General features: G+C 34.0%; 1 protein-coding gene across 1 annotated transcript; it reads left to right on the top strand.

Annotated features, from left to right (window-relative positions):
• Positions 1-6,632: 6,632 nt before the first annotated feature.
• On the top strand, positions 6,633-22,109 carry LOC126692817 (uncharacterized). Its single transcript, XM_050388582.1, has 15 exons — positions 6,633-7,082; positions 7,522-7,659; positions 7,831-7,910; positions 8,037-8,120; positions 9,811-9,898; positions 10,460-10,620; positions 10,767-12,756; positions 13,530-13,840; positions 14,112-14,427; positions 14,573-14,728; positions 14,955-15,096; positions 17,361-17,437; positions 18,725-18,843; positions 20,510-20,618; positions 21,452-22,109. The coding sequence occupies exons 1-15, from the start codon at positions 6,906-6,908 to the stop codon at positions 21,650-21,652; spliced, it is 4,149 nt and encodes a 1,382-aa protein (XP_050244539.1). The 5' UTR covers positions 6,633-6,905; the 3' UTR covers positions 21,653-22,109.

The raw sequence follows: 22,109 nt of genomic DNA on the forward strand, positions 1-22,109 counted from the left end.
ACAGAATGCTCTCCTGAATAGACAACGGCGATAGATCATTATTCACTGGCGACAGATCACTATTCACTAGAGACAGATCACTATTCACCAAAATGTATGAATAGCTTCTAGACCGATCCATTACATTCCAGACAAATACAGACTGATTTTTAAGTCACTACTGTTCACTAACATGCGTTCCCTGATAGAGTCCCAGACAGTACTATTCATGAATAGTAAAACTTTTACTATTCAAAATTCTAAAAGATTCTACCGACAGATTAACTTGGGTTCATTTTACTTAACTCAGGTTACTTTTGAAGACTTACCATGGTTCACCTCATCTATAAAAGGATAGACTCCGAAGACAGAAGACAGGTCCAAATTTCTAAGGTCCAGTTTACAGGTAACAATTTTAAGGTTCAATTCTCAGGTTCAAAGCTTAGGTCTAAGATAGCTCTCCCTCTCCTTCAGAAAGACTCTTGTAATCCTTCTTCTCTTGTAATCCTGTAACCCTTCCCTTCTAGAAAGATATAATCTTGCAACCCTTTACAGATTTTACTTTGTAATCTTGTAACTCTTCAGACAGTGTTTATTTTAAAGCTTGTAAGAAAGACAGAAGTTTTCAGTTTTAATCAAAGACAGAAGTTTTATTCAAGTAAGATTTTACTAGTTTCTGTTTTCATATTCCATACTCTATTTTAATTTATTTTGACTATATCTATTTTGTTATTTTCTTCTTTATCATCTATTTTATCATTGTTTATGCTTTCATATTACTACTGTGCTCTCTCCTAGGTAGTTAATGGTATTAGAGTGTTAATGGTATCAGAGCCATGGATGGTAGATGTATGAGTTTTATTTCTCTGCAATTAAGAAGTTACTAGGAACAATATTACTACTTCTTGATAGCGTTGGTCAACCTCAGACTTGTTGGCAAACCATAGTTTCGCGTTGGTCAGCCCGTGATGTTAAGCCGACGGATAGGTGTTGTTTGGGTGGTCCCGCAATGGAGTTTCCCGAGGAGGTGGTCCCGATAGTAAGAATACTAATGGTTAGTAATAGTTCCGGCAGTAATTATTAATTGCTTAGAAATAGAACGAATATGTTTAGTCGCTCATTATCTGTTGCTAGGACACACTTAGGTCAGGCACACACTAATCTGAACATGGAAAGTGATAAGATAGTTAATTCTGAAGAATATAGCATACAAGATATAGACAGAAATTTATTAGAATGGAATAAATGGAATATACCAACAAAAAGAACTGATAAAATCTACAGACAGACTTCTTTTTCTAAATTATCTTTCTTGATAGATTACACTATAAAAACTGTTGAAAGAACTTACTCTTTATTTAATGAATATGAAACAATTCAGTTATTTTCAATAGACTCAATTAACAGACATAGAGAAAAATATGCATTTTTACATGTTGGTTTGGTTCAAGTAGCTGTTAAACCATTAACAAGAGAAACCTTAAATGCAAGTGCTTTACTTTGTTTAAGAGATGACAGACATTTAAGATTTAATGACTCACTCCTAGGAATGATGGAAACAAGTTTACATAAAGGACCAGTATATTTTAAATGTTATCCTAACTTTGCTTTAAGCCTATCTGACAGAAATATTATGGATGCTTTAACTTTGAATATAAAAACAAATGGTTATTACATGAAAGAAGGCTCAGAACCTTTAGCTGTTATTTATAGGATTTATTATAAACTGATGAAAACCACCTTAGACCCTCAATCCGAGTTAATCCTTCCCTTAAAGGTCAGACTCTCCTTCTGCAAGCCTCAACCCGAAATACTAGATTACGAGTACCTCAACAAATACAGTGGAAAGATATAACCCTTCTAGAAAGATGGCAACTTGAGGCCATTGCCCCCACACCAAATATAGAAAACACTAAACCAGACTTCATAGCCCAAAATAAAGACGGTACGATTATTATTTCTTATTCTGACATTCCATCAATATTCCATTCATAAATTAAATCTGGCGAATAAGATGAATTGACATAAGTATGTCTTTCTTCAAATTGTAAATCAGGGGGAGTAGGTTTAGGATACCAATTCTTTCTGGGTTATAATTCTTCAATTCTTCCTTTTTTACGATCTTGCGACGAAGATGCTAAAGTTAATTTATTAATTTGTAATTTATCTGTGAATTGTGATTCCAAATTATTTATGTCAGATAAATCTATCAAATCTATCAATTGATTGTCTTCTGATTCTTCATCCTCCGAAGAGTCAACTCGTCCTGTTGTATTTAACGTTATAATATTATTTTTTTTAATGGCCCATATCCTTTAATGATTCTATTTTCATTAAGTCTAGTTTTTTATTTATTTCATTAAGTAAATTATCAGTTTTCTCTATCATGGGTTTCTTTAAAGGTGCTCTAAGGTGAGGAGGTATTTCATGAGGGATAAACAACGGGGTATTAGACTTATTTTCTTTTTTTATAGAAGTAGAAGGGGTATTATTCTGTCCTCTATGTCTTGTAGCTTTTGTCCAATTGGTAGTTATTCTGTCATTATGTTTGTTAAACCTTTCTGATTACCACTTGAATACACTGTCATTGTTAACCTTGTATTCTGAAGGGATATTGTCTCTATTGAGACGCCTTCATGCTTTGACTGAAATATGTACTGAAGATTTCTATTTTGGCAAAATTTGGTCTGAGATTTTAGCCTTAGAATGGCTATCTTGCTTGCCAGGCAATTGATTGTTAATTTTAAAATTAACTGATTAAAGACCAGTATAGAAGTGACAATGAGGTTGGAATAAATATATTTTGAGAAAGGACAAGTAAGAACTAAAAGTCATGATCCTATAGGACAAGGTAAAGATCATGTCATAGAGATAGAGGAAATGTTTGAAAGCTAAAACAATGGAAAGATACGTAGGAACAAAAGGACAAGAATAGTCAACAAAGGTAGGAAAAATATTTTGTTTTCATAATTTTATATATATATATATATATATATATCTACACATACTTAAGTATATATATATATGCTTAAGTACTACTGCTACTAGGTAGAATAGTATTATCTACCATTGTAGGAATCTCATCATCATCTATTACTAGGTCACTGTTATCAGTACTTTTATCCTTTGAGATGGAAATTTCTTTCAGTAAGTGTATATCCTTGGGGAATGGGGGTAGGAGGAACTTAAATAATACTTCTATTTCCAAAATATTAGTACATATTCCATTGTTTGTCGTGAAAAAAGGGTAAATTAAAGCCAAAAAAGGATTTCCTAATATAACTTTAGAGGACAACTTATCTGTTAAGAAGAAAGGTGTTATGAATTTGATTCCATTATTATATATGTATGCCTTAGTTAGCTTATTACTTATTTTAAGTCTATCACCATTAGCCTGAGTTAATCTATCTGTTGTTGATTCATAATACTTAGAGGGTATTAATCCTTCTTGTATGCAATTCATATCAGCATCTGAATCAACAAGGGCAATAACTGTTAATGAAAATTCTTTATGAACTACCAAAGTTATCTCCGTGTACCACTTCTGGAATATCATTCTATCAATTATATTTAAAAATTCATCTTTATCATCTTCTTTATGAGAACTTTCACCAGTATAATTATGTCTGTCAAGAAAAGGGGAGTCTGTCAAAGGTTCATTACAATATTTAATTCTATCTTTTATGCTAATTACTTGCACAGTTATCTGTTCAACCATGCCTTTTAATATGAAATTCTCTGATTTTAATTTTTTCAGTTCATTTTTTAGGTTATTAATATCTATTTGTAGGTCCATCACAGTTATAGGTTTATTGGATTTAAATCTATCAGTAATTTCTGTAAAATTATAAGTTGACTTATAATCTTTTAGATCTATTTCAAATCTGTCAGTTTCAGTTAAAGATTCTTTTAATTTAGATAAATAATCTTTCTTAGATTGTAGATCTGGAAGTCTATCTATTAAATCCATTATTATGTCTTCTTGTTTTGTTAAGACACTTATTTTTAATTTTCTTTTACAATAACAATTATCAGGATTATTACAGTTACATAATTTAACATTTTCATCATGTGAAGAAACATCTGTAGATGACAATGAGGTGATGTTACTATTATCTATCTGGTGAATTTCATTATTTGTTTCATCACTATCTGTCAGTTCTATTATACTCATTAGTTTATCCTTTAATTTTCCTGATATATCCAGTTTATTTATCTTTCTGTTATGATAGTCCAAAAAGTCAAAGAAACTAAAGTGTGTCTGTAAATCTGTCATCATTTCATAATACTTAGTTCTTAAATTATTTCTTTCTTGCTCATTGTATTCTTCAAAGAATTGGTTCTTTCTGTCATTATTTTTGGGTTTTAAGTAATCATATTTTAGTAGTTCTTTATCTAAAACAAATTCTTTAGATAAAACATTAATTTGTCTATCATCTGTAAATCCTAATATATCTGTGTGGGTAGGAGAATTAGGTTGAGGTTGGGGCTGATAAAGAGGTTGGTGAACATTAGGGGTAGGTTGTGTGGTATCTGTCAGATAATAAGCTATTTCTGTCTGGACAGGGGTTTTCTTAGTGTTTATAGGGGGAAGGTGTATAACTGGAGGAAGATTCTGGGGAGGTAAAGGTTTGGAATCAGAGAAAGGTGTCCTAGAGGAAAAGGAGCTTCTAGGGGTAAACATCATAAGGGTCTTTCTGCCTGTAGAACTACTAGGTCTTATGAGACTATCAGTCTGTCTGTCATTATTATTAAAAGAAATAATAACCGTATCGTCTATATTTTGATCTTGATTTGGAAAATAGTTTGTTTATGTTAATCCATTCAGTATATTAGCCAAGTTTAAATTCAGGTTTAGTCTTGATTATTATATGAGTCGAGCTCAAGCATAATGATATATTTTTGAACAAGCTAATGAGTGTGAGGTTTGATCAAAAAATATATAATATAATATAATAAATAATATATTTATATGTATAAAAATATCAATATATATATATACTATAATATTGAATTATGTGTAAAATAGAACTTAAGTTCATAAGAATATATTATTTATAAGTTATTAATATTATAAGTAGTCCATTTGGTAATAAACATTATATATAATATTTAAAAATACAATATTGGAATGTATTATTTTTATAATTTTATAAATGAAAATCATTATAAATAATTTACTCACATAATATAATATCAATTATAATATAGTTATTAATTATTAGTACAAGTGTAAAATCTTTTTATCATGATGTTTTTACCATAAATGAGAAGATAATAAATTGATTAAAAGTAACTTGTCAACAAACTTGAATTTGTTTGACATGAAACTGAACCAAACTTGAAACATATAATCTAGTTGTTGATGAGCTCAAACTTGGATTGTTTACAACACTATCTAAACTTTTGTCTCACTCTTATTTATTGAAAACTTCGACTAGTTGACTACTAGATATTATTATAATGATTTAAATCTAGTTTCTTGGGAGAAATGAATGGGAATATATGAAATTTAACTTAATTCGAGATAATCATGACTCTCAAGAAGAAGAGTGAGAAAGGTGAAATTTGAGAAAATTGAAAAAAAGTTTTGGCTTGTTGTCTAATTCTTACTAATTACCAGTATATAAAAAATATATATATATATATATATAAGTTACTTGTAAGAGCATTAGTATCAGGCTTGGTAAACTAAAGTTTCAACAAAAATTTAACTAAATGCAATTGAAATGATGGTGCATCAAGCTCAACAAACTAACATTAAAAAATTTCTCTCTCTCTCTCTCTCTCTCTCTCTCTCTCTCCATACATATATATATATATATATATATATATATATACTCATAGTGGAGTTGGCATCTTGGTGAAGCTTGCAGTAGCCATGACTTTCTCCCTCAAAATTACGACTGGCTCCACTTATCACCACTAGCTCGTAGATCGAATATCAGCTTAGGTTTATTTTTACAGTGGCATATTTGGATTTATTCGTGTGGTTGTTGCTTGCAGATTTAGGCAAAATTGGGGTGCTTTTTGTTTTTTGATTAACTTTTTTTTTTTTTTTTTTGAGAAATAATTACAACATGTGCTAACTTCGCAGCTCGAACTCTTTTCTCCCTAGACTCCCAAGCACTTTGTACATGAGAATGTGTCAATTCAACTACAAGGTCTTTGACAACAATAAATTAACTAAAATAACAAAAGTGAAATTTTTGGGTGAGTGATGCTCATTACCAACAACTTTATTCCTTTCACCCAAAAAAAAAAACAACTTTATTCCACTTTTTGTAGCAACTAACCTTGTTCAATTGTTGCATAGAGTTACACTTAACAAAAATAGAATGCGCTTATTTCACACTCAATTATTGCACTCAACTTTTATAAATAAAAAATAAAAAAAATTATTGCACTCAACTTTTATATAAAAAAAAAATTATTGCACTCAACCGTACACACTCATTGTACGGTTATGTGCAACAATTGGGATCCAATAGTATTTTTCCTACAAAAATCCAGTTTTCCACTTATGTCGACTTGTGACAGAACTGTAGGAGTAGGTTATGACTTAACAAGATTTTCATGATTCATGTTCCAAATAGTCAAATACACTATTTTTTTTTTTTTTACCGTTCTTCTGTTTTGAACCAAATTATCCAGAATTAACGTCAATACTCAATACAATAATACAACATCTCTCTCTCTCTCTCTCTCCACCCGTGATGTTCCTATGGCACCACATGGAATTGGAAACCATGACGCACCTCCTCCTCAAATACAGAAACACAAAAACAGTTCCTAACTTCTAAGCGATAAAACAAAAGCCTTTCCTTTCAAGTTTCAAAAATTAAAATTATATCTAATAACAAACAAACAAACCCTAGCACGTCTCTTCTTCTTCCCCCAAATCAAAGTTTCGAACCAAACCGTCAATGGCGGTTTCAGAGGAAGAGTGTTCTTCCGTCAAGTCCCGATCGTCTTCATCGGCCTCTAGCAGCGCCACCACCACTCACTACCTCGCAAAGTGCGTCCTCAGAGGAAGCGTTGTTCTTCAGGTCCTCTACGGTCACATCCGCTCCCCAACTTTCCTCGATGTCGTTTTCGCCAAGGTCACTTTTTTCTCTTTCTGCTTTTTCCCTCTTGGTTTACCTAACTTAGTTTCTGCTCCATTTTGATTCAAATTTTGCTTTGCAATCGCACACTATGCCGGTTTGAAGAGCTATAAGATTGGAATGCATAGCTTTGCTAATGTGTAGCCTTACGCTTTTGTAAAGTTTTGATTTTGATTTTTCTTTGCTTGTTATTTCACTGAATATGTAAAAGTTTTTATGGTTTCTTTTTTGTATTAAGTAATCAGCTAAACAATAAATAAGCATACTAACATGGTGTGAAATGAGAGGATTGAAAGAAAAAAAAAAAAAAAAAAAAAAAAAAAACCTCTAAGCTGAAATTTGGGATCAGTCTCTGATCTGCTTTGTCTGGAAACCTTTATCATATTCGTGTTACTAGCTTAATCCGACACTGATTAGTTGATGGCGTCTTGTTCAGGAGACATCCATAGAGTTGGTAATAATTGCTGAAGATGGAATTGTACAATCTGTATGTGAGCAGCCTGTATTTGGCACGATTAAAGATATTGCCATCCTACCCTGGAATGAGAAGTTTAATGCCGCACAAAGCCCACAGGTATGTTGCTTAATCCCCTTGTGTTGAACTTGTTATACGACATATATGCTACAGACGATTCTTTTTTTCCTTTTTTGAAGAGAGAATCAAATATATTAAACGAATTAAGTTTGGGTGATTGAAAGTATTTCTCTAGGGTCTGAATACCATTTTTATTCTTCTCTTTTGTAGATGAGGGGTAAAGACCTTTTGATTGTTATTTCTGATTCGGGGAAGCTCTCATTTCTCACATTTTGCAATGAAATGCACAGGTTTTTCTATTTTCTTGCTCAGTTCCTTGTGAATGTAAGGAAGTGCTTTGTTACCTCTTTGTTTGATTTTTTAGGCTAGGTTACTACATTTTAAGCTTGCTCACTGTATATTGATTGTTGACATAGGTTTTTCCCAGTGACACATGTTCAACTTTCTGATCCTGGAAACTCAAGGCATCAGCCTGGAAGAATGCTATCTGTTGATTCCAGGTAAGCCACTTTTGTGGCTGTTTGCTTAAGCCTGTGCACTTTGTTTTCTCTTGTTTTCCTTAAAGTTTAAATTTATTTTTTCTTTCCCCGTTTGTTGGAATTGATTGGAATGCTAATGCGCAAAATGAGAAATTGGTACTTACTGTAGAGTAGTTCTGTAACTTTCCATTTGGGTACTATCTATGTGAACTAAATTTTGTGGCATTGGTCTTTTAATTAATTGGGCAATCTCTGTGAAAGTGGCCAAACACATGTGCATGCATGGTTTTGGGTGATAAAAAGTATTATGAGTAACTATGTCAAATACATAAAGGCATTGGAATAGTTTATTTTTTATTTTATTTTTTAAGCAATGTACCAATGGTACACAGAGAAGATTTGAGGAGCTGGGGTGAATGTAGATTAGGTTAAATGTATAAAAATTTTGTATTTCATCAAGGATCAGTATTAAGTCCGTATCTCTTTGTACTATTGATGGATTAGCTCAATAAATTAACTGAGGAGGAAGTCCCTTGGTGTATGCTTTTAGCAAATTATATGGTTTTAGTGGATGAAACTAGAAGTGGAGTTAATGCCAAGTTAGAAATTTTTGGCAAGACACTCTAGAATCTAAAGGCTTTCAATTAAGTAGGGATAAAACAGAGAACATGGAATGTAAGAAGTAAAAGTATCCTATCAAAAATAAATAAATAAATAAATAACCTATCAAAAAAGTAAGAAGTAAAAGTAGAAATAAAGATGAAGGGGTGGTAAGGCTCGATGGTCAAGAGATACTAGAGAGAGAGAGAGAACTTCCGATATCTTGGATCAATAAATCTCAAAGATGAAGAGATTGAAGAATATGGGAATCATTGGATAAGAGATTGGTGGATGAAGTGGAGAAGTGCATTAGGAGTAGTGTGTGATCATAGAATACATATTAAGTTAAAGGAAAAATTTTATAAACTGTTATAAGACCAGCTATGTTTTATGTTACTTGATGTTGGGATGTTAAGAAGCAATATATTCATGAAATGAGTTTAGATGAAATGAGAATGTTAAGATTGATTAGTGGAAATACATAGAAAGATGGATTTGAAATCATGAAATCCGTTTAAAGATAGGGTGACCTCTATTGATGAAAAGATGAGGGAGAGTCACTTGAGATGGTTTGGTCATGTTCAAAGGAGAGTGACTAATGCATTGGTAAAAAAGAGTAAGTTAATTCAAGTTGAAGGAACGAAAAATGGTAGAGTAAGTCAAAAAATAACATTAGTAGAACTAGTAAAAAATGACATGTCAATTAATGAAGTGATAGAAACTATGATTTCGGATAGAATTGAATGGAGGAAAAGGATGCATGTAACTGACCTTGACTAATCTGTTGAGGATCCATAGCCAACCCAAAATTTGGGATTAAGGCTTTGTTGTTGTTATTGCTGTTGGTGATATTCTTCTTATCGAAAAAGTGGGGAAAAATAAAGAAAAAGAGTCTTACTTTATATAGGGTCAATATATGGACACATGCTTTTTTTTTGAACGCTGATATCGGGTAGGAAACCAATTGTTGGCATGGAAATTGAGCTCAAACTTCCTTGTTAATATGTTTGTATGTATTTTCTTTTCTCATCCCTCAAGTATTGGAAGGAAAAGTATATGGAGTTTATAAAGATTTTCTTGAGTTCTAACTTTTATGATTTTCTTTTTACAGTGGCTGTTTCATTGCTGCTAGTGCATATGAAGATCGCTTGGCTTTGTTTTCTGTTTCAACAACTGATGGCAGCGAAATTATTAATGAGGTTAAAAATATTTTGAATTGCTCCTGTTATAGATAGTGATTTGCTTTTCCATATGGATAAAAGAAAACCATATGAAATTACTCCCTTGTCCTTAAATAATTGTCGTCGTTTTTTTTGGAACTAACATTAGCTGCTTTCCCACCTACTTAAGATTATGAACTTTTTAATATTACCTTAATTTTTCATTGAAAAGTCAAAAGGTATATCAGATTGTTTTAATTGATAATTGAGCTTTTGGCCCAAAAGAGAGTGGAAAGGGAAGTCCGCTACATGAGGTGTACTCCCAGCTGATTTAGCTACCCTTGGGATTTGGTATATGACATTATGTATGGTAGATGTGATGCATCATGCACTGTGGAATATATATACATGTGTGTGTGTGTGTGTGTGTGTGTGTGTACTTTTTGACAAAGGGATGAGTTCTAGGACATCCCAAAAAGGAAATTTGGACACTATAATTTGGGAGTGGAGGGAACATTTTGTTTAATTGACTCATTTATTCTGTTGACATGAGAATTTCATGCGGAGTTACTTAGATGTTCTCTTGTCTGACAAATTCAGAAACTGATTTATCCTCCTGAGAATGAAGGGGATGCAAGTATTGCCAAAAGTGTCCATAAAAACAGTATACGTGGCACTATATGGAGCATGTGCTTTATTACACAAGATTCCAGTCAACTGAGTAAGGAGCATAATCCTGTACTAGCCATTCTTCTACATAGGTATGGCAATTGAGTTTGTATTCATAGGGGAATGAAGTCTTGTTTTTCATTGTTTATGCGGCTGCAGGATGAAATTATTCTATTTCTATTCTAACAATGTTGTGCTAAGTTAAATCTAATTACGAACTAAAAATTTGGAACTGCAGGCGGGGAACAGTCTTGAATGTACTGCTGTTGTTGGAGTGGAATATTAGAGAATCTGCTATACATGTTATTTCTCAGTTTGAAGAAGCTGGACCCCTAGCACATGATATTGTTGAAGTTCCTCACTCTCATGGATATGCCTTTTTGTTCAGGGTTGGTGATGCTCTCTTAATGGATCTTAGAGATGCTCACAATCCTTCTTGTGTCTATCGAACAAGCTTAAATTTTTTACCTAATGCAGTGGATGAGCATGCTTTTGTTGAAGAATCATGTAGAGTACACGATGTTGATGATGAAGGTTTATTTAATGTTGCTGCTTGTGCTTTGCTCGAGTTGAGGGATTATGATCCTATGTGTATAGATGGTGACAATAGCAATGTGACTTCAACCTGCAAACATGCGTGCTCATGGAGTTGGGAACCAGAAAATCATAAAAATCCAAGGATGATTTTCTGTATAGATACCGGAGAACTTTTCATGATTGAAATATTTTTTGATTCTGATGGCCTCAAAGTTAATCTATCAGAATGTCTCTATAAAGGTCTATCATGCAAGGCACTTTTGTGGGTTCAAGGCGGATATCTGGCTGCGCTTGTGGAGATGGGGGATGGGATGGTCCTGACACTTTCGAATGGAAGACTGCATTACACAAGTCCTATTCAAAACATTGCACCAATATTAGATATGTCAGTTGTGGATTCCCATGATGAGAAACATGATCAAATGTTTGCTTGCTGTGGAGTAGCACCAGAGGGATCGTTAAGGGTTATACGTAGTGGTATTAGTGTAGAAAAACTATTGAGGACTGCTCCTATTTATCAAGGCATGACTGGTACTTGGACAGTTCGAATGAAAGTAAACGATCCTTATCATTCCTTCCTTGTGCTATCATTTGTTGAGGAGACCCGGGTACTATCGGTTGGATTAAGTTTTTCTGATGTGACTGAATTAGTTGGTTTCCAGCCTGATGTCTGTACTTTGGCATGTGGCCTTGTAAGTGATGGTTTGCTTGTCCAGATTCACCAAAATGCAGTTAGGCTTTGTTTACCCACCAATGTTGCTCATTTTGATGGTATCCCTTTGTCCTCTCCGGTTTGCACATCTTGGTTTCCAGATAATACAAGTATTAGTTTGGGGGCAGTTGGACATAATATGATAGTTGTTTCCACCTCTAATCCATGTTTTTTATTGGTACTTGGGGTCAGATTGCTCTCAGCTTATCATTATGAAATATATGAAATGCAGCGTTTGAGATTGCAAAATGAAATATCATGCATTTCTGTACCTCAAAAGCCTTTTGAGCAAAAACAACCAAGTTCTTTCATCCATATGGTAAATAATAGTGCCTTTCCATTGGGAATCGACGGCGGTAGAACCTTTGTTATTGGGACGCATAGGCCTTCAGTGGAAATATTGTCTTTTATACCTGATAAAGGTCTAAGAGTTCTTGCTTCTGGGATGATTTCATTAACAAATACCATAGGAACTGCTATAAGTGGCTGCATTCCTCAAGATGTAAGGCTCATACTGGTTGATAGGCTTTATATACTATCTGGTTTGAGGAATGGAATGCTGCTTCGATTTGAATGGCCTGATCCCTCCAAAATGTCTTCATCAGAATTTCCTAGATTACAACCTATTAGTTCTTTAGTAAATATAGGTACTGCTTTAACAGGTATTAGAGTGCCAGCTTCTTTTAGCCCACAGTTTAGTGAAGCAAATATATTTGAGAAGACAAATGACCTTCCAATAAATCTTCAATTGATTGCCATTCGTCGCATTGGCATTACACCTGTATTCTTGGTTCCCCTGAGTGATTCACTTGATGCAGATTTAATTGCTCTTAGTGACAGACCTTGGTTGTTGCATACTGCAAGACACGGCCTCTCTTATACATCTATCTCATTTCAACCGTCGACACATGTGACCCCTGTATGTTCTATTGAATGTCCTAAAGGAATCTTATTCGTTGCGGAGAACAGTTTACATCTGGTGAGAACTCTCTTCTTTAGAGTCATACTTTATGAAAATTTGGCTTTCAATTTTAAGACTATTCTTTTCCAGCTTGTTCAAACTTATGTCTTCAATTACATGGAGTATGTAAGGCAAATATTGACAAGTAGTCCGTGGATATATATCATGATAACTTTTATAATAATGTACTCATCTTGTTTACGACTATTACTTATAAACTTTTATTTATAAATTTTCAAATTGATATGTTTATTATTATTATTATAAATTTTCTTATGGATATCTGGTTATTTTTTGTCCATCAAGTGATGTTTAAAAGTGTATTATAATTTAAAGTTGATATTGGTTGAATTTTGGGTCTTGCTGCACCTGTAGGAATGTTGGAAATATGAATTCAAGCTGGGGTTTTGCAATTCATTATTTACATTAATGGATTTTCCAAATGGATCTGTAATAATCTTTGGGTTTCATAAGATTATTGGAATTAAGTTGTAAAATTGAGCTGGGTTTTGTGCTAATAAGTGAAAGGGATGCGTATTAATTTATTGTCAAGGGCTGCCTCCATAAGTTCCATGTCCAATTTTATATTGAAAAATAAAAAAGGAAATTTAAATAATGTTATATCTTTTTATCTTTTTGTCTCTTCTCCCTTTCCTCCCCACTCTCTCCCCCTTTATTTCTTTTGAATATGTTTGAATCAAGTTGTTAACAATGTTTCTCTCAGATTTGGACATGTTGCTACTAGTCTGCATGGTACACTAATATTTATGATCTTGATTTTGTCCCTCTAGGTGGAGATGGTGCACAGTAAGAGGCTTAACGTGCAGAAATTTCATCTTGGGGGCACCCCACGAAAGGTCCTATATCATAGTGAAAGCAGGCTATTGCTTGTAATGAGAACTCAATTGAGCAATGATGTGTGTTCATCCGATATATGTTGCGTAGATCCTTTGAGTGGTTTAGTGCTATCATCTTTTAAACTTGAACCTAGAGAAACAGCCAAATCCATGGAATTAGTGAGGGTTGGAAATGAACAGGTCCTGGTGGTCGGGACTAGTCTGTCTTCTGGTCCAGCCATAATGCCCAATGGTGAAGCTGAGAGGTATTCATCTGTCCCATGCCCTTTTTGGTCCCATTCTGTCACAATTTTAATTGATTGAGATTTCTGTTTCTTAATATGGAACTGCTAATGTTTTCTCCTTTGCTAGAATGCTTAATGGCTTATTTGTAAATCATAGTAATGGGTGTTAAAAATTAATGTTTTTATCTTGCTGGGCTTCCTGCCAATGTGTATATGTTGATTGGAAATGTGCTTCTTATGTCATATCTTTAGTTCCGTGCATGTTATATTTAACTGAACTTTTCTTTAACAGTACCAAAGGCCGTCTTATTGTCCTCTGTCTAGAACATGTGCAAAATTCAGATAGTGGATCCATAACATTCTGTTCAAAGGCAGGGTCAACTTCTCAACGAACTTCACCATTTCGTGAAATTGTTGGATATGCCACAGAACAGCTATCAAGCAGTAGTCTCTGTAGCAGCCCAGATGATACTAGCTGTGATGGAGTCAAACTTGAAGAGACTGAGTCATGGCAATTGCGATTAGCTTATTCAACCACATGGCCTGGAATGGTCCTTGCAATATGTACTTATCTTGATCGTTACTTCTTGGCATCTGCTGGTAATTATGTAAGTTGCTTTATTCTTTTCTTTCTTTCTTCTTTTGTGATTGGTTTTCAAGTATCAAAAGCTATGTATGCATGCTTTTATGATGCTACAGTGAATTTTCTATGTATATGCCCTCTGCTGGTTAATATGTTGATTTTTATCTCAGTTTTACGTATGTGGCTTTGCAAGTGACAATCCTCAAAGGATGAAAAGGTTTGCTGTAGGAAGGACACGCTTTATGATAACGTCTTTGACTTCGTATTTTACTAGAATTGCTGTTGGTGATTGCCGTGATGGTATTCTTTTCTATTCTTACCATGAGGTAAGTGGTGAAGGTAGTTTTTTCTCTGTAATTTGGTTTTGACCCCAGTTAGCCTTTTTGCAGAACAAACATGGGTTGTTCTTGTAATGTGTACTTATATCTCCTCATTACTTATAGTTTTAGGGTAATTGTCTATATGGTTTTGATTCTTGAAATTAAATGATAATGGCCTGTTTATTGTGTAATTGGTCCTGAAACTTACTTCCTTTGCTTTCTTATATGTTAGGATTCGAAAAAACTGGAGCAACTTTACTGTGACCCATCACAAAGATTAGTTGCTGACTGTATTCTTATGGATGTTGACACGGCTGTTGTTTCAGATCGTAAGGGGAGCATTGCGGTTCTGTCATGTTCAGATCATTTAGAAAGTAAGTATTAGGTTAAAACATATGTGCTATTACAAAATTTTGTGTTTTATACACCCATGTATTCTAGGTAATTACTATCTGATGTCCTGTTATCATGACTCTTCTCTAAACACTAATTCATTCAAGGTTGTAAAAGTCCAACTTTTACTTTTGGAAACGAAAGAGCACCATTAGCGCACTTAGAAATGACTTTTGACTTGTACCTTAGAGAATCAAATTAGCTTTCATACATTCATTTATTAATAATAACATTAGAATATGTTTCCATGACTTAAAAAAAACGAAGGGATATACGGGCCAATGAGTTCTTGCTCAAATGACATCTCCTCCCATTCTAAGAGGAAAATAAAGGTTGAGGTCTTTGGTTTAAGTCCCATTATTTGCATGTGTAACTTACTAAGAAATAAATAAAGGGACATTCTTATCATAAATAAATAAACAAAGGGACATACAGTACTTATGTATATGGTACTTTCAAATTGTATTTAAAAAACATAGAGTAATTATTAGGGAAAATTACCTTTCCACCCTAAACTATCATCTCAATTACACTTAAATCACCTGAATTATTGAAACACATGATTGTTTGGTCATGAAACCCCTTGAATTATTTTTCTGCTTCGTTTGTTTGGGCAGACAACGTTTTTCCAAATTTTTTGTTTTTGTTTTTGTGTTTTCCTGCATTTGTTATCTTTAGAAACAAGCCAAGGAAAACAAGCCCCATCTGTCTTACCCTCTCTCTCCTCCCTCGTTCTCTCTTCTCTTTCTTTCTATTCCCTATCTCTCCTCTCTCTCTCTCTCTGGGCAGTGAGCAAGAAGACCAGGTAGCTCTTTTGTGCAGGTGATCGGCAGTGGTTGAGCCGAGTTGGGACCCAATGGCTCAATTTAGGGTGGCAGCAGTAGCTGGTTGAGCAGCCACCAAGTGTGGAGACTCATCAAAGCCTTTGAGCTTAAAATCAAATTTGATCTCCTCTGCCTTCTCTTCCACCCTCTTCGCTGCTGCGTTAGTGATCTTGAGATAGTTATAATATGCTACTAATCCTGTAGCTCGAACCCTTTCTCCTTTAGACCCCCAAGCACTTTGTGTATGGGGAAGTGCCAATTAAGCTACAAAGCTATTGGCACTTTTGTGATCTTCTCTTTCAGATTTGCAAGAGTTAAAGAGCCATTCGTGTCAGATTGTTTAGTGAATTATCTCCTACATTGCCTCATTGCTAGAGACGTGTGGAGTTTTTATTTTAGATGGTTTCAATTGGGTGATGCCCAATTCTGTTCTTGGCATGTTGGAGTCTTGGAGAGGCACTGTGGGGGTTTGCAAATGTGGGGCAGCATGGGGTGTTGCCCCAACATGTCTCATGCAGTGCATTTGGAAAGAGAGGAACCGTTGAACATTTGAAAGAAAGGAAATTTTAGTGCCAAATCTTAAGTTCACGTTTTTCAAGACTCTGAGTGGTTTCTCACCTTTTTTCCTTTTTCTACAAGTTTTCTTCTAGATTTTGTAGATAAGTTGGCTTTAGCATGATGAGTCTTGGCCTGTGTGTGTGTATGTATATATATCTTAGCTTCTTGTTTTTCCCTATTTTGCTTGTATGCTTCCTGTGTACACAGTTCCAGTTTTAATGAAATTACATAATAATTATTATTAAAAAAAAAAAGTAAGTAATCACTTAGTGACTTATAGAAAAAAATTGCAAATTGAAGTTTGTAATTTTTTTTCTACATAGCTCAATAGAAAAAGTAACTGCACCATTAACTCATATTCATCTATAGCTTGCAATATGGCCTTAAGTATTTGCTTCCTCTGGTTGTGGAATGTTAGTACGGCCATTGTTTCATCATGTGCTGGTCTTCTTGGAAGTGTGTATTACCAGATTTTCATGAGTCTAAAAGAAACTGTATTGAGAAGTAATTTGTATGCAATTTATGGTATGTCTATTTGTCTCAAGGGTTCCCCCGATCAGTAACTTCTCAGGATATCATCTTACCACCTTTGTAGAAATTGTTGATGATACACTGCTTATAGCTAACCTAACAAAATGGAACATATTAATTTATATGTTGAATTTCAAATTGAGAGGAATCTTGGAAGTTATACTATAGCCGCTGATTCATAAGTAAATAGGAATGAAAAACAAGTGAATACTTTTTCTTGAAATATTCATAATTGTTATGCTATTGGTTTACTTATCCTGTTTTTTCTTTTGTGATGTCACTTGAAAAATGAGACTGCTAATTTTTTAAATTGTTATTGCTCCATGTCCTAGATAATGCAAGTCCAGAATGCAACTTAACACTGAGCTCTGCCTATTATATGGGTGAGATAGCCATGAGCATCAGGAAGGTATTCCCTTGAGCTTCCATGTAAAATCATTTAGTAATCTACAGTAATTTGTCAGTTCTATAGAATTTTGAAAGTAGAGGGTATGATTAGTGACCTACCTGGAATTGGCAAGGGTACTTTCCTCACCATCTTTGAAATTTCGAAGTATAACATGGGTTCTTTTATTCGATTAAATGGCATACATTATAAGGAAACGATTATCATGTAAATTCATATGTTTATGGTAATTTTGTTCCACACCATCTTTGAAATTTCGAAGTATAAAGTGGTTCTTTTATTTGGTTAAATGGCGTACATTATAAGCAAAAGATTTATAATGTAAATCTATACATGTGATTTCTTTTTGCTTTTTGCTTTTTACACGGAGATAAAGAGCCTAAAACGATTTTCAATTTTCAGTTTCCGGAAAAAGAGTCTTATAGAGCCTAAAACGAATTATTAAATTTTGGTGTCATCCTAAAGGCTTTACGTGAATTAGGGGGTTAGGTCAAATAAATGTAGTATACAGCAGCATCTGATGGCCCCCTAAAGAAGAATAAATTTTTCATCCAATTTAGTTTTAAGCAATCTGCTTTGTCATACACTTGCATGTTGCTTTCAGTGCTGTCCATCATCTGTTCAATATTGATTTCCAGTGTCAGAAATCTACTAGAATCTTATCTATGATTAATTATGTGGGGCTTAGAATGTAAATGGCAATCTTTACTCCAATTTTAAGTTGGGTTGGGTTGAATTGGATTTAATGTCAAATAATATCACAAGTAATAATTCATTTGCAGATCTTCCGGATTTTCTTACATATTTTTTGGGTCAAAATGTTCATTATATTTTTCAATTCAGATAATCTATTTCAATCCTAAGGGCCAAACACCCCCCCCACCCCGACCAAAAAAAAAACCAATAATTAAGGGAAAGATTTCCAATCAAATTATAAATAATAACTTTTAAACGTTAAAATTAAATAACAACTTTGTCCCTTATATATTCTCTTCTTGATAGGTTTATTGATATGTGATATGCTATATATAACTTCTGGAGCTGGTTTTGGATCTAATGTATCTTCTATACGTGATTGTAAAGCAAGCCAATGAGCTATAACTAGCACCTTGTCCCCTTATATGTTCTATATGTGGAGGGTGAGGTTGTGGGTTCAAGACCCATTGGATGCATTTGTAACCTACCAATTAAAAAAAAAAAAAAGATTTTAAAGCAGTCATTTTTTATGCATTAAATTTTTGGTAGTTCCTGTCATGCTATTGTTAATGTTTGTTAATGTATTTGTTATAGGGATCATATTCATATAAACTTCCAGCTGATGATGTGCTGAATGCTATTGACCTGTCACAAAACACTATCATTGCCAGTACACTATTAGGAAGCATTATAATATTTATTCCTATATCAAGGTATGCTTTTTTCAACAAATATAGTGTCTTTCTTCTTTTCTTAGTATATGGATATTGGGGTCACATTTATGGTGAAGGCATGCAGTCCTTTAATATTTCTTTATTTTACATAAATGATGTTCAATGAAGATAGATGCAGAGGAATAGCCACCCTGCACCTTCCCAATAGAGGTTTGGGATCCAGTAATAAAGATACAATTTTGAAGGGCCCCTTGTAGGCTCTTTGATAGAAAACTCCCTTAACAATATAAAAATTACCCCCTTTTGACCATTTCTTTGGAAGAGTGGGTCATTAAAAGATATAGAATCACCCTGACTGCTATAGTCATTAGGCCTATTCCAAATATGATCACTCAACTTTGGGTTTGACGCATTATGTATCAGTCAGATATGGTCCTCCTTGGTCATGCCATGACTGTCAATTAAGAGATCTTGTGCACATTTGATTTAATCTCTCCTTGCCTGTCCACATAGCAACTGAAGGAAGCATTTTAAGTCAGAAAAATTCTAGTGCTGATTTAAAGTTGCATACCATAATACAGTTTACTCTTCAATCTTCTCTGAAATGCCTTAAGGGAGATGCAATTCTGCTGGGGCCTGGAAAGCACTGGTGCACCGATTAGGTCGGCGCACCCGAGTCCAATACACACGGACGCGCTGTGTGGCCGTGGACATGGCTGCACGCTCATTTGTGACCGATTTTTTTTCTTCGTTTTCCGATTTGGCCCAATACAGTCCAATTCAGTCTGAAACAGGCCCTGAATTGGTCTGATATGGGCTGAAATAAGTGTTTTTTTTTTTTTTTTTTTTTTTAAAGGGAAAATTTTTTGTCAAAACACACTGTTTTGACATCCTAGTTTAAAGAAAAAACCCTAAACTCTCTCTAACTCTCATTCTATTTGATTATCTTGAACACTTATCTTTTATTTAGTTTTAGTTTCAAACTTTCAATCTTGTATTCTAATTTCTGAATATCATGGAATGGTTATGTATTCAGTATTCACTTTATTATCTACTATTGCTCTTTAAATTGGTCTATGTTTACCATTATATGAAAAATATATATATATGCTTAGCAATATATAGAAAATATAAATAAAAATATATTTAATAATTTATTAATAAACGTATCCCACCGCATCCGCTCCCTACTTTTTAAAAAATTGCCGAGTTGTCGCACCTCACTCGCACCTGTGCTTCCTCGGCTGGGGCACTGGTATGGGATTCCAACTTTTGGAAAATTGATCAACTACCTCATGAAATTGTTCATGCGATGCCCATTTAGTGTTTGCTTATTTCCCCTATTTTCAGTCCAAATTATTGCAAGATCCGTGTTGCAAATATTTGATATGACACATCTTAGTTTCAGTACAAAAGAAAAAGCAGTGCAGACTTGCATATGATCCTAAAATTTAATGTTGAATGTTTTAGTCAAGCAGGAAGCATGGCTCTAATTGACATCCCCCTCCCCAAAAAAACCTCCTGCAATCAAATAGTTATATTATGATTAATTTATTATTATTTTTGCTTTGGAGCGTGGTTAAAATTTTGATACTGCACTTACATATCGGGGGGCAAAAAAAAAAGATACTGCTCTTGAATCCCTTTTATGTTTGGTTGTGAAGCCTGGATTCAATTTCATCTTTTCAAATGTCATGTTATGTAGGGAGGAACATGAGCTCTTAGAAGCTGTCCAAGCTAGACTTGTGGTTCATCCACTGACTTCTCCTGTTTTAGGAAATGATCATGATGATTTCCGTAGCCGTGAAAATCCGGTAAGAAAAGTTGAAATTGATTTTATTTATTGGTTTTGTAACTGTAAAAACAAGCACTATGCATGAAATGGATAAAACTTAGGTTCAACTCCTTAGTGGTTGAACTTTAGGTTCCCCAATTAAATTTAACCATGTGATTGCATTGACTAATGGACCACATGGTTGAGTTTAGTGCACTGTCAATACAACTATTTGGTTGAATTCAATTGAGGAACCTAAGGGACTATGCATAAGTTTTGACTGCACGAAATATTTAGTTTTTATATTTATGCGGAAACTTTTATTTTCCAATTGGATTTTGATGAATGTTAATGGTCCCATTACTGCATTCTAAGGGGGTCTTTGGCAAGTTATAGAACCTCGCTAGCTAAGAAAAATTAACTGATTTAGGTCAATTCAATTTTGAATTGATTTTTTTATTTTATTTTTGGTTCAAACTTATATAAAAAATTAAACAGAGTTCGTTAGTTTGCCAAGCACCCCCTAAAATTTTTGTAATGGTATGGATAATAATTTGAGAACCATCTGGTTGTACCTTGTCAGTATAGCCACTCATTCCCTCCTTTTTCTCCCACCCCCCTTCTCCTCTCTTCCCTATCTTTTGCCTGTTCCTGGGCAGGAGATGTTCTGGTCAATGATATATTGTCAATTTTCTGTTGATTCCAATCATGGTTTCTTCTATGTGGCACCCAGCTTTTAGGCTAAGCTTTTTGTTGCAGTTTGTAAGATGTGGTAAAATGGTAGTGGGGTATGTTAGTTGACGGGCCTTCCTAGGCAACCACCTGTTTAATTTTATTTTATTTTTGGTTGCACTTCTTCTTTTTGACTGACAGGTTGGGGTTCCTAAAATACTGGATGGTGACATGCTGACTCAGTTCCTGGAGCTTACAAGCAAGCAGCAAGAGGCCATATTGTTGTTACCTCTTGGTTCACCTGACACGGTAAAATCAAGCTTGAAACCACATTTACCTTCACCTATCCCGGTCAATCAGGTGGTGCAACTCCTTGAACGAGTTCATTATGCCTTGAATTGAATGTAACTTATCTTCTTCCTCTTTTCTTCAATTGGTAAATCATGAGATGGATTTTCAAGCATCAATTATAGATCATTTGCATACCAAATGTTAATGCTGGCATCTTCACTTGTCCTCTTTTTGCTTGGGCAAATGAATTCCAACCATAGGTTCTCAAAACTGTTGTACACGAAATATTTATCCAGTTGCAAAGTGACGACTGTTAAAATATCAGGAATGATCAACGGCTCAAATTTACAATATATATTTTTTTTTCAATTCATCTAAATAGTGGGTAATAGTGTACAGGAAATAAATATCGTTTAGGCTTCGTGCTGCATTTATGTAATTACTACCTTGTTTATGTAATCTTCTATTGTTTGTAATTCAGACCATGTGAATAGATGGCGAAAATTGATTGTATTTTGGCTTAATATGCCTTTTTCAGTTTAAAGCTGCAAACTTTATGCTTTTTTGA

This window comes from Quercus robur, chromosome 7, assembly GCF_932294415.1.
Source record: "Quercus robur chromosome 7, dhQueRobu3.1, whole genome shotgun sequence".
NCBI lineage: Eukaryota > Viridiplantae > Streptophyta > Magnoliopsida > Fagales > Fagaceae > Quercus > Quercus robur.

Bases quoted from the DNA above. Each gene is read 5' to 3' on its own strand.
- LOC126692817 (XM_050388582.1), top strand. From the start codon at position 6,906: ATGGCGGTTTCAGAGGAAGAGTGTTCTTCCGTCAAGTCCCGATCGTCT. The intron at 9,899-10,459 runs GTTAAAAATATT...TGACAAATTCAG, and splicing joins GCAGCGAAATTATTAATGAG to AAACTGATTTATCCTCCTGA. The intron at 15,097-17,360 runs GTAAGTATTAGG...TCCATGTCCTAG, and splicing joins ATGTTCAGATCATTTAGAAA to ATAATGCAAGTCCAGAATGC.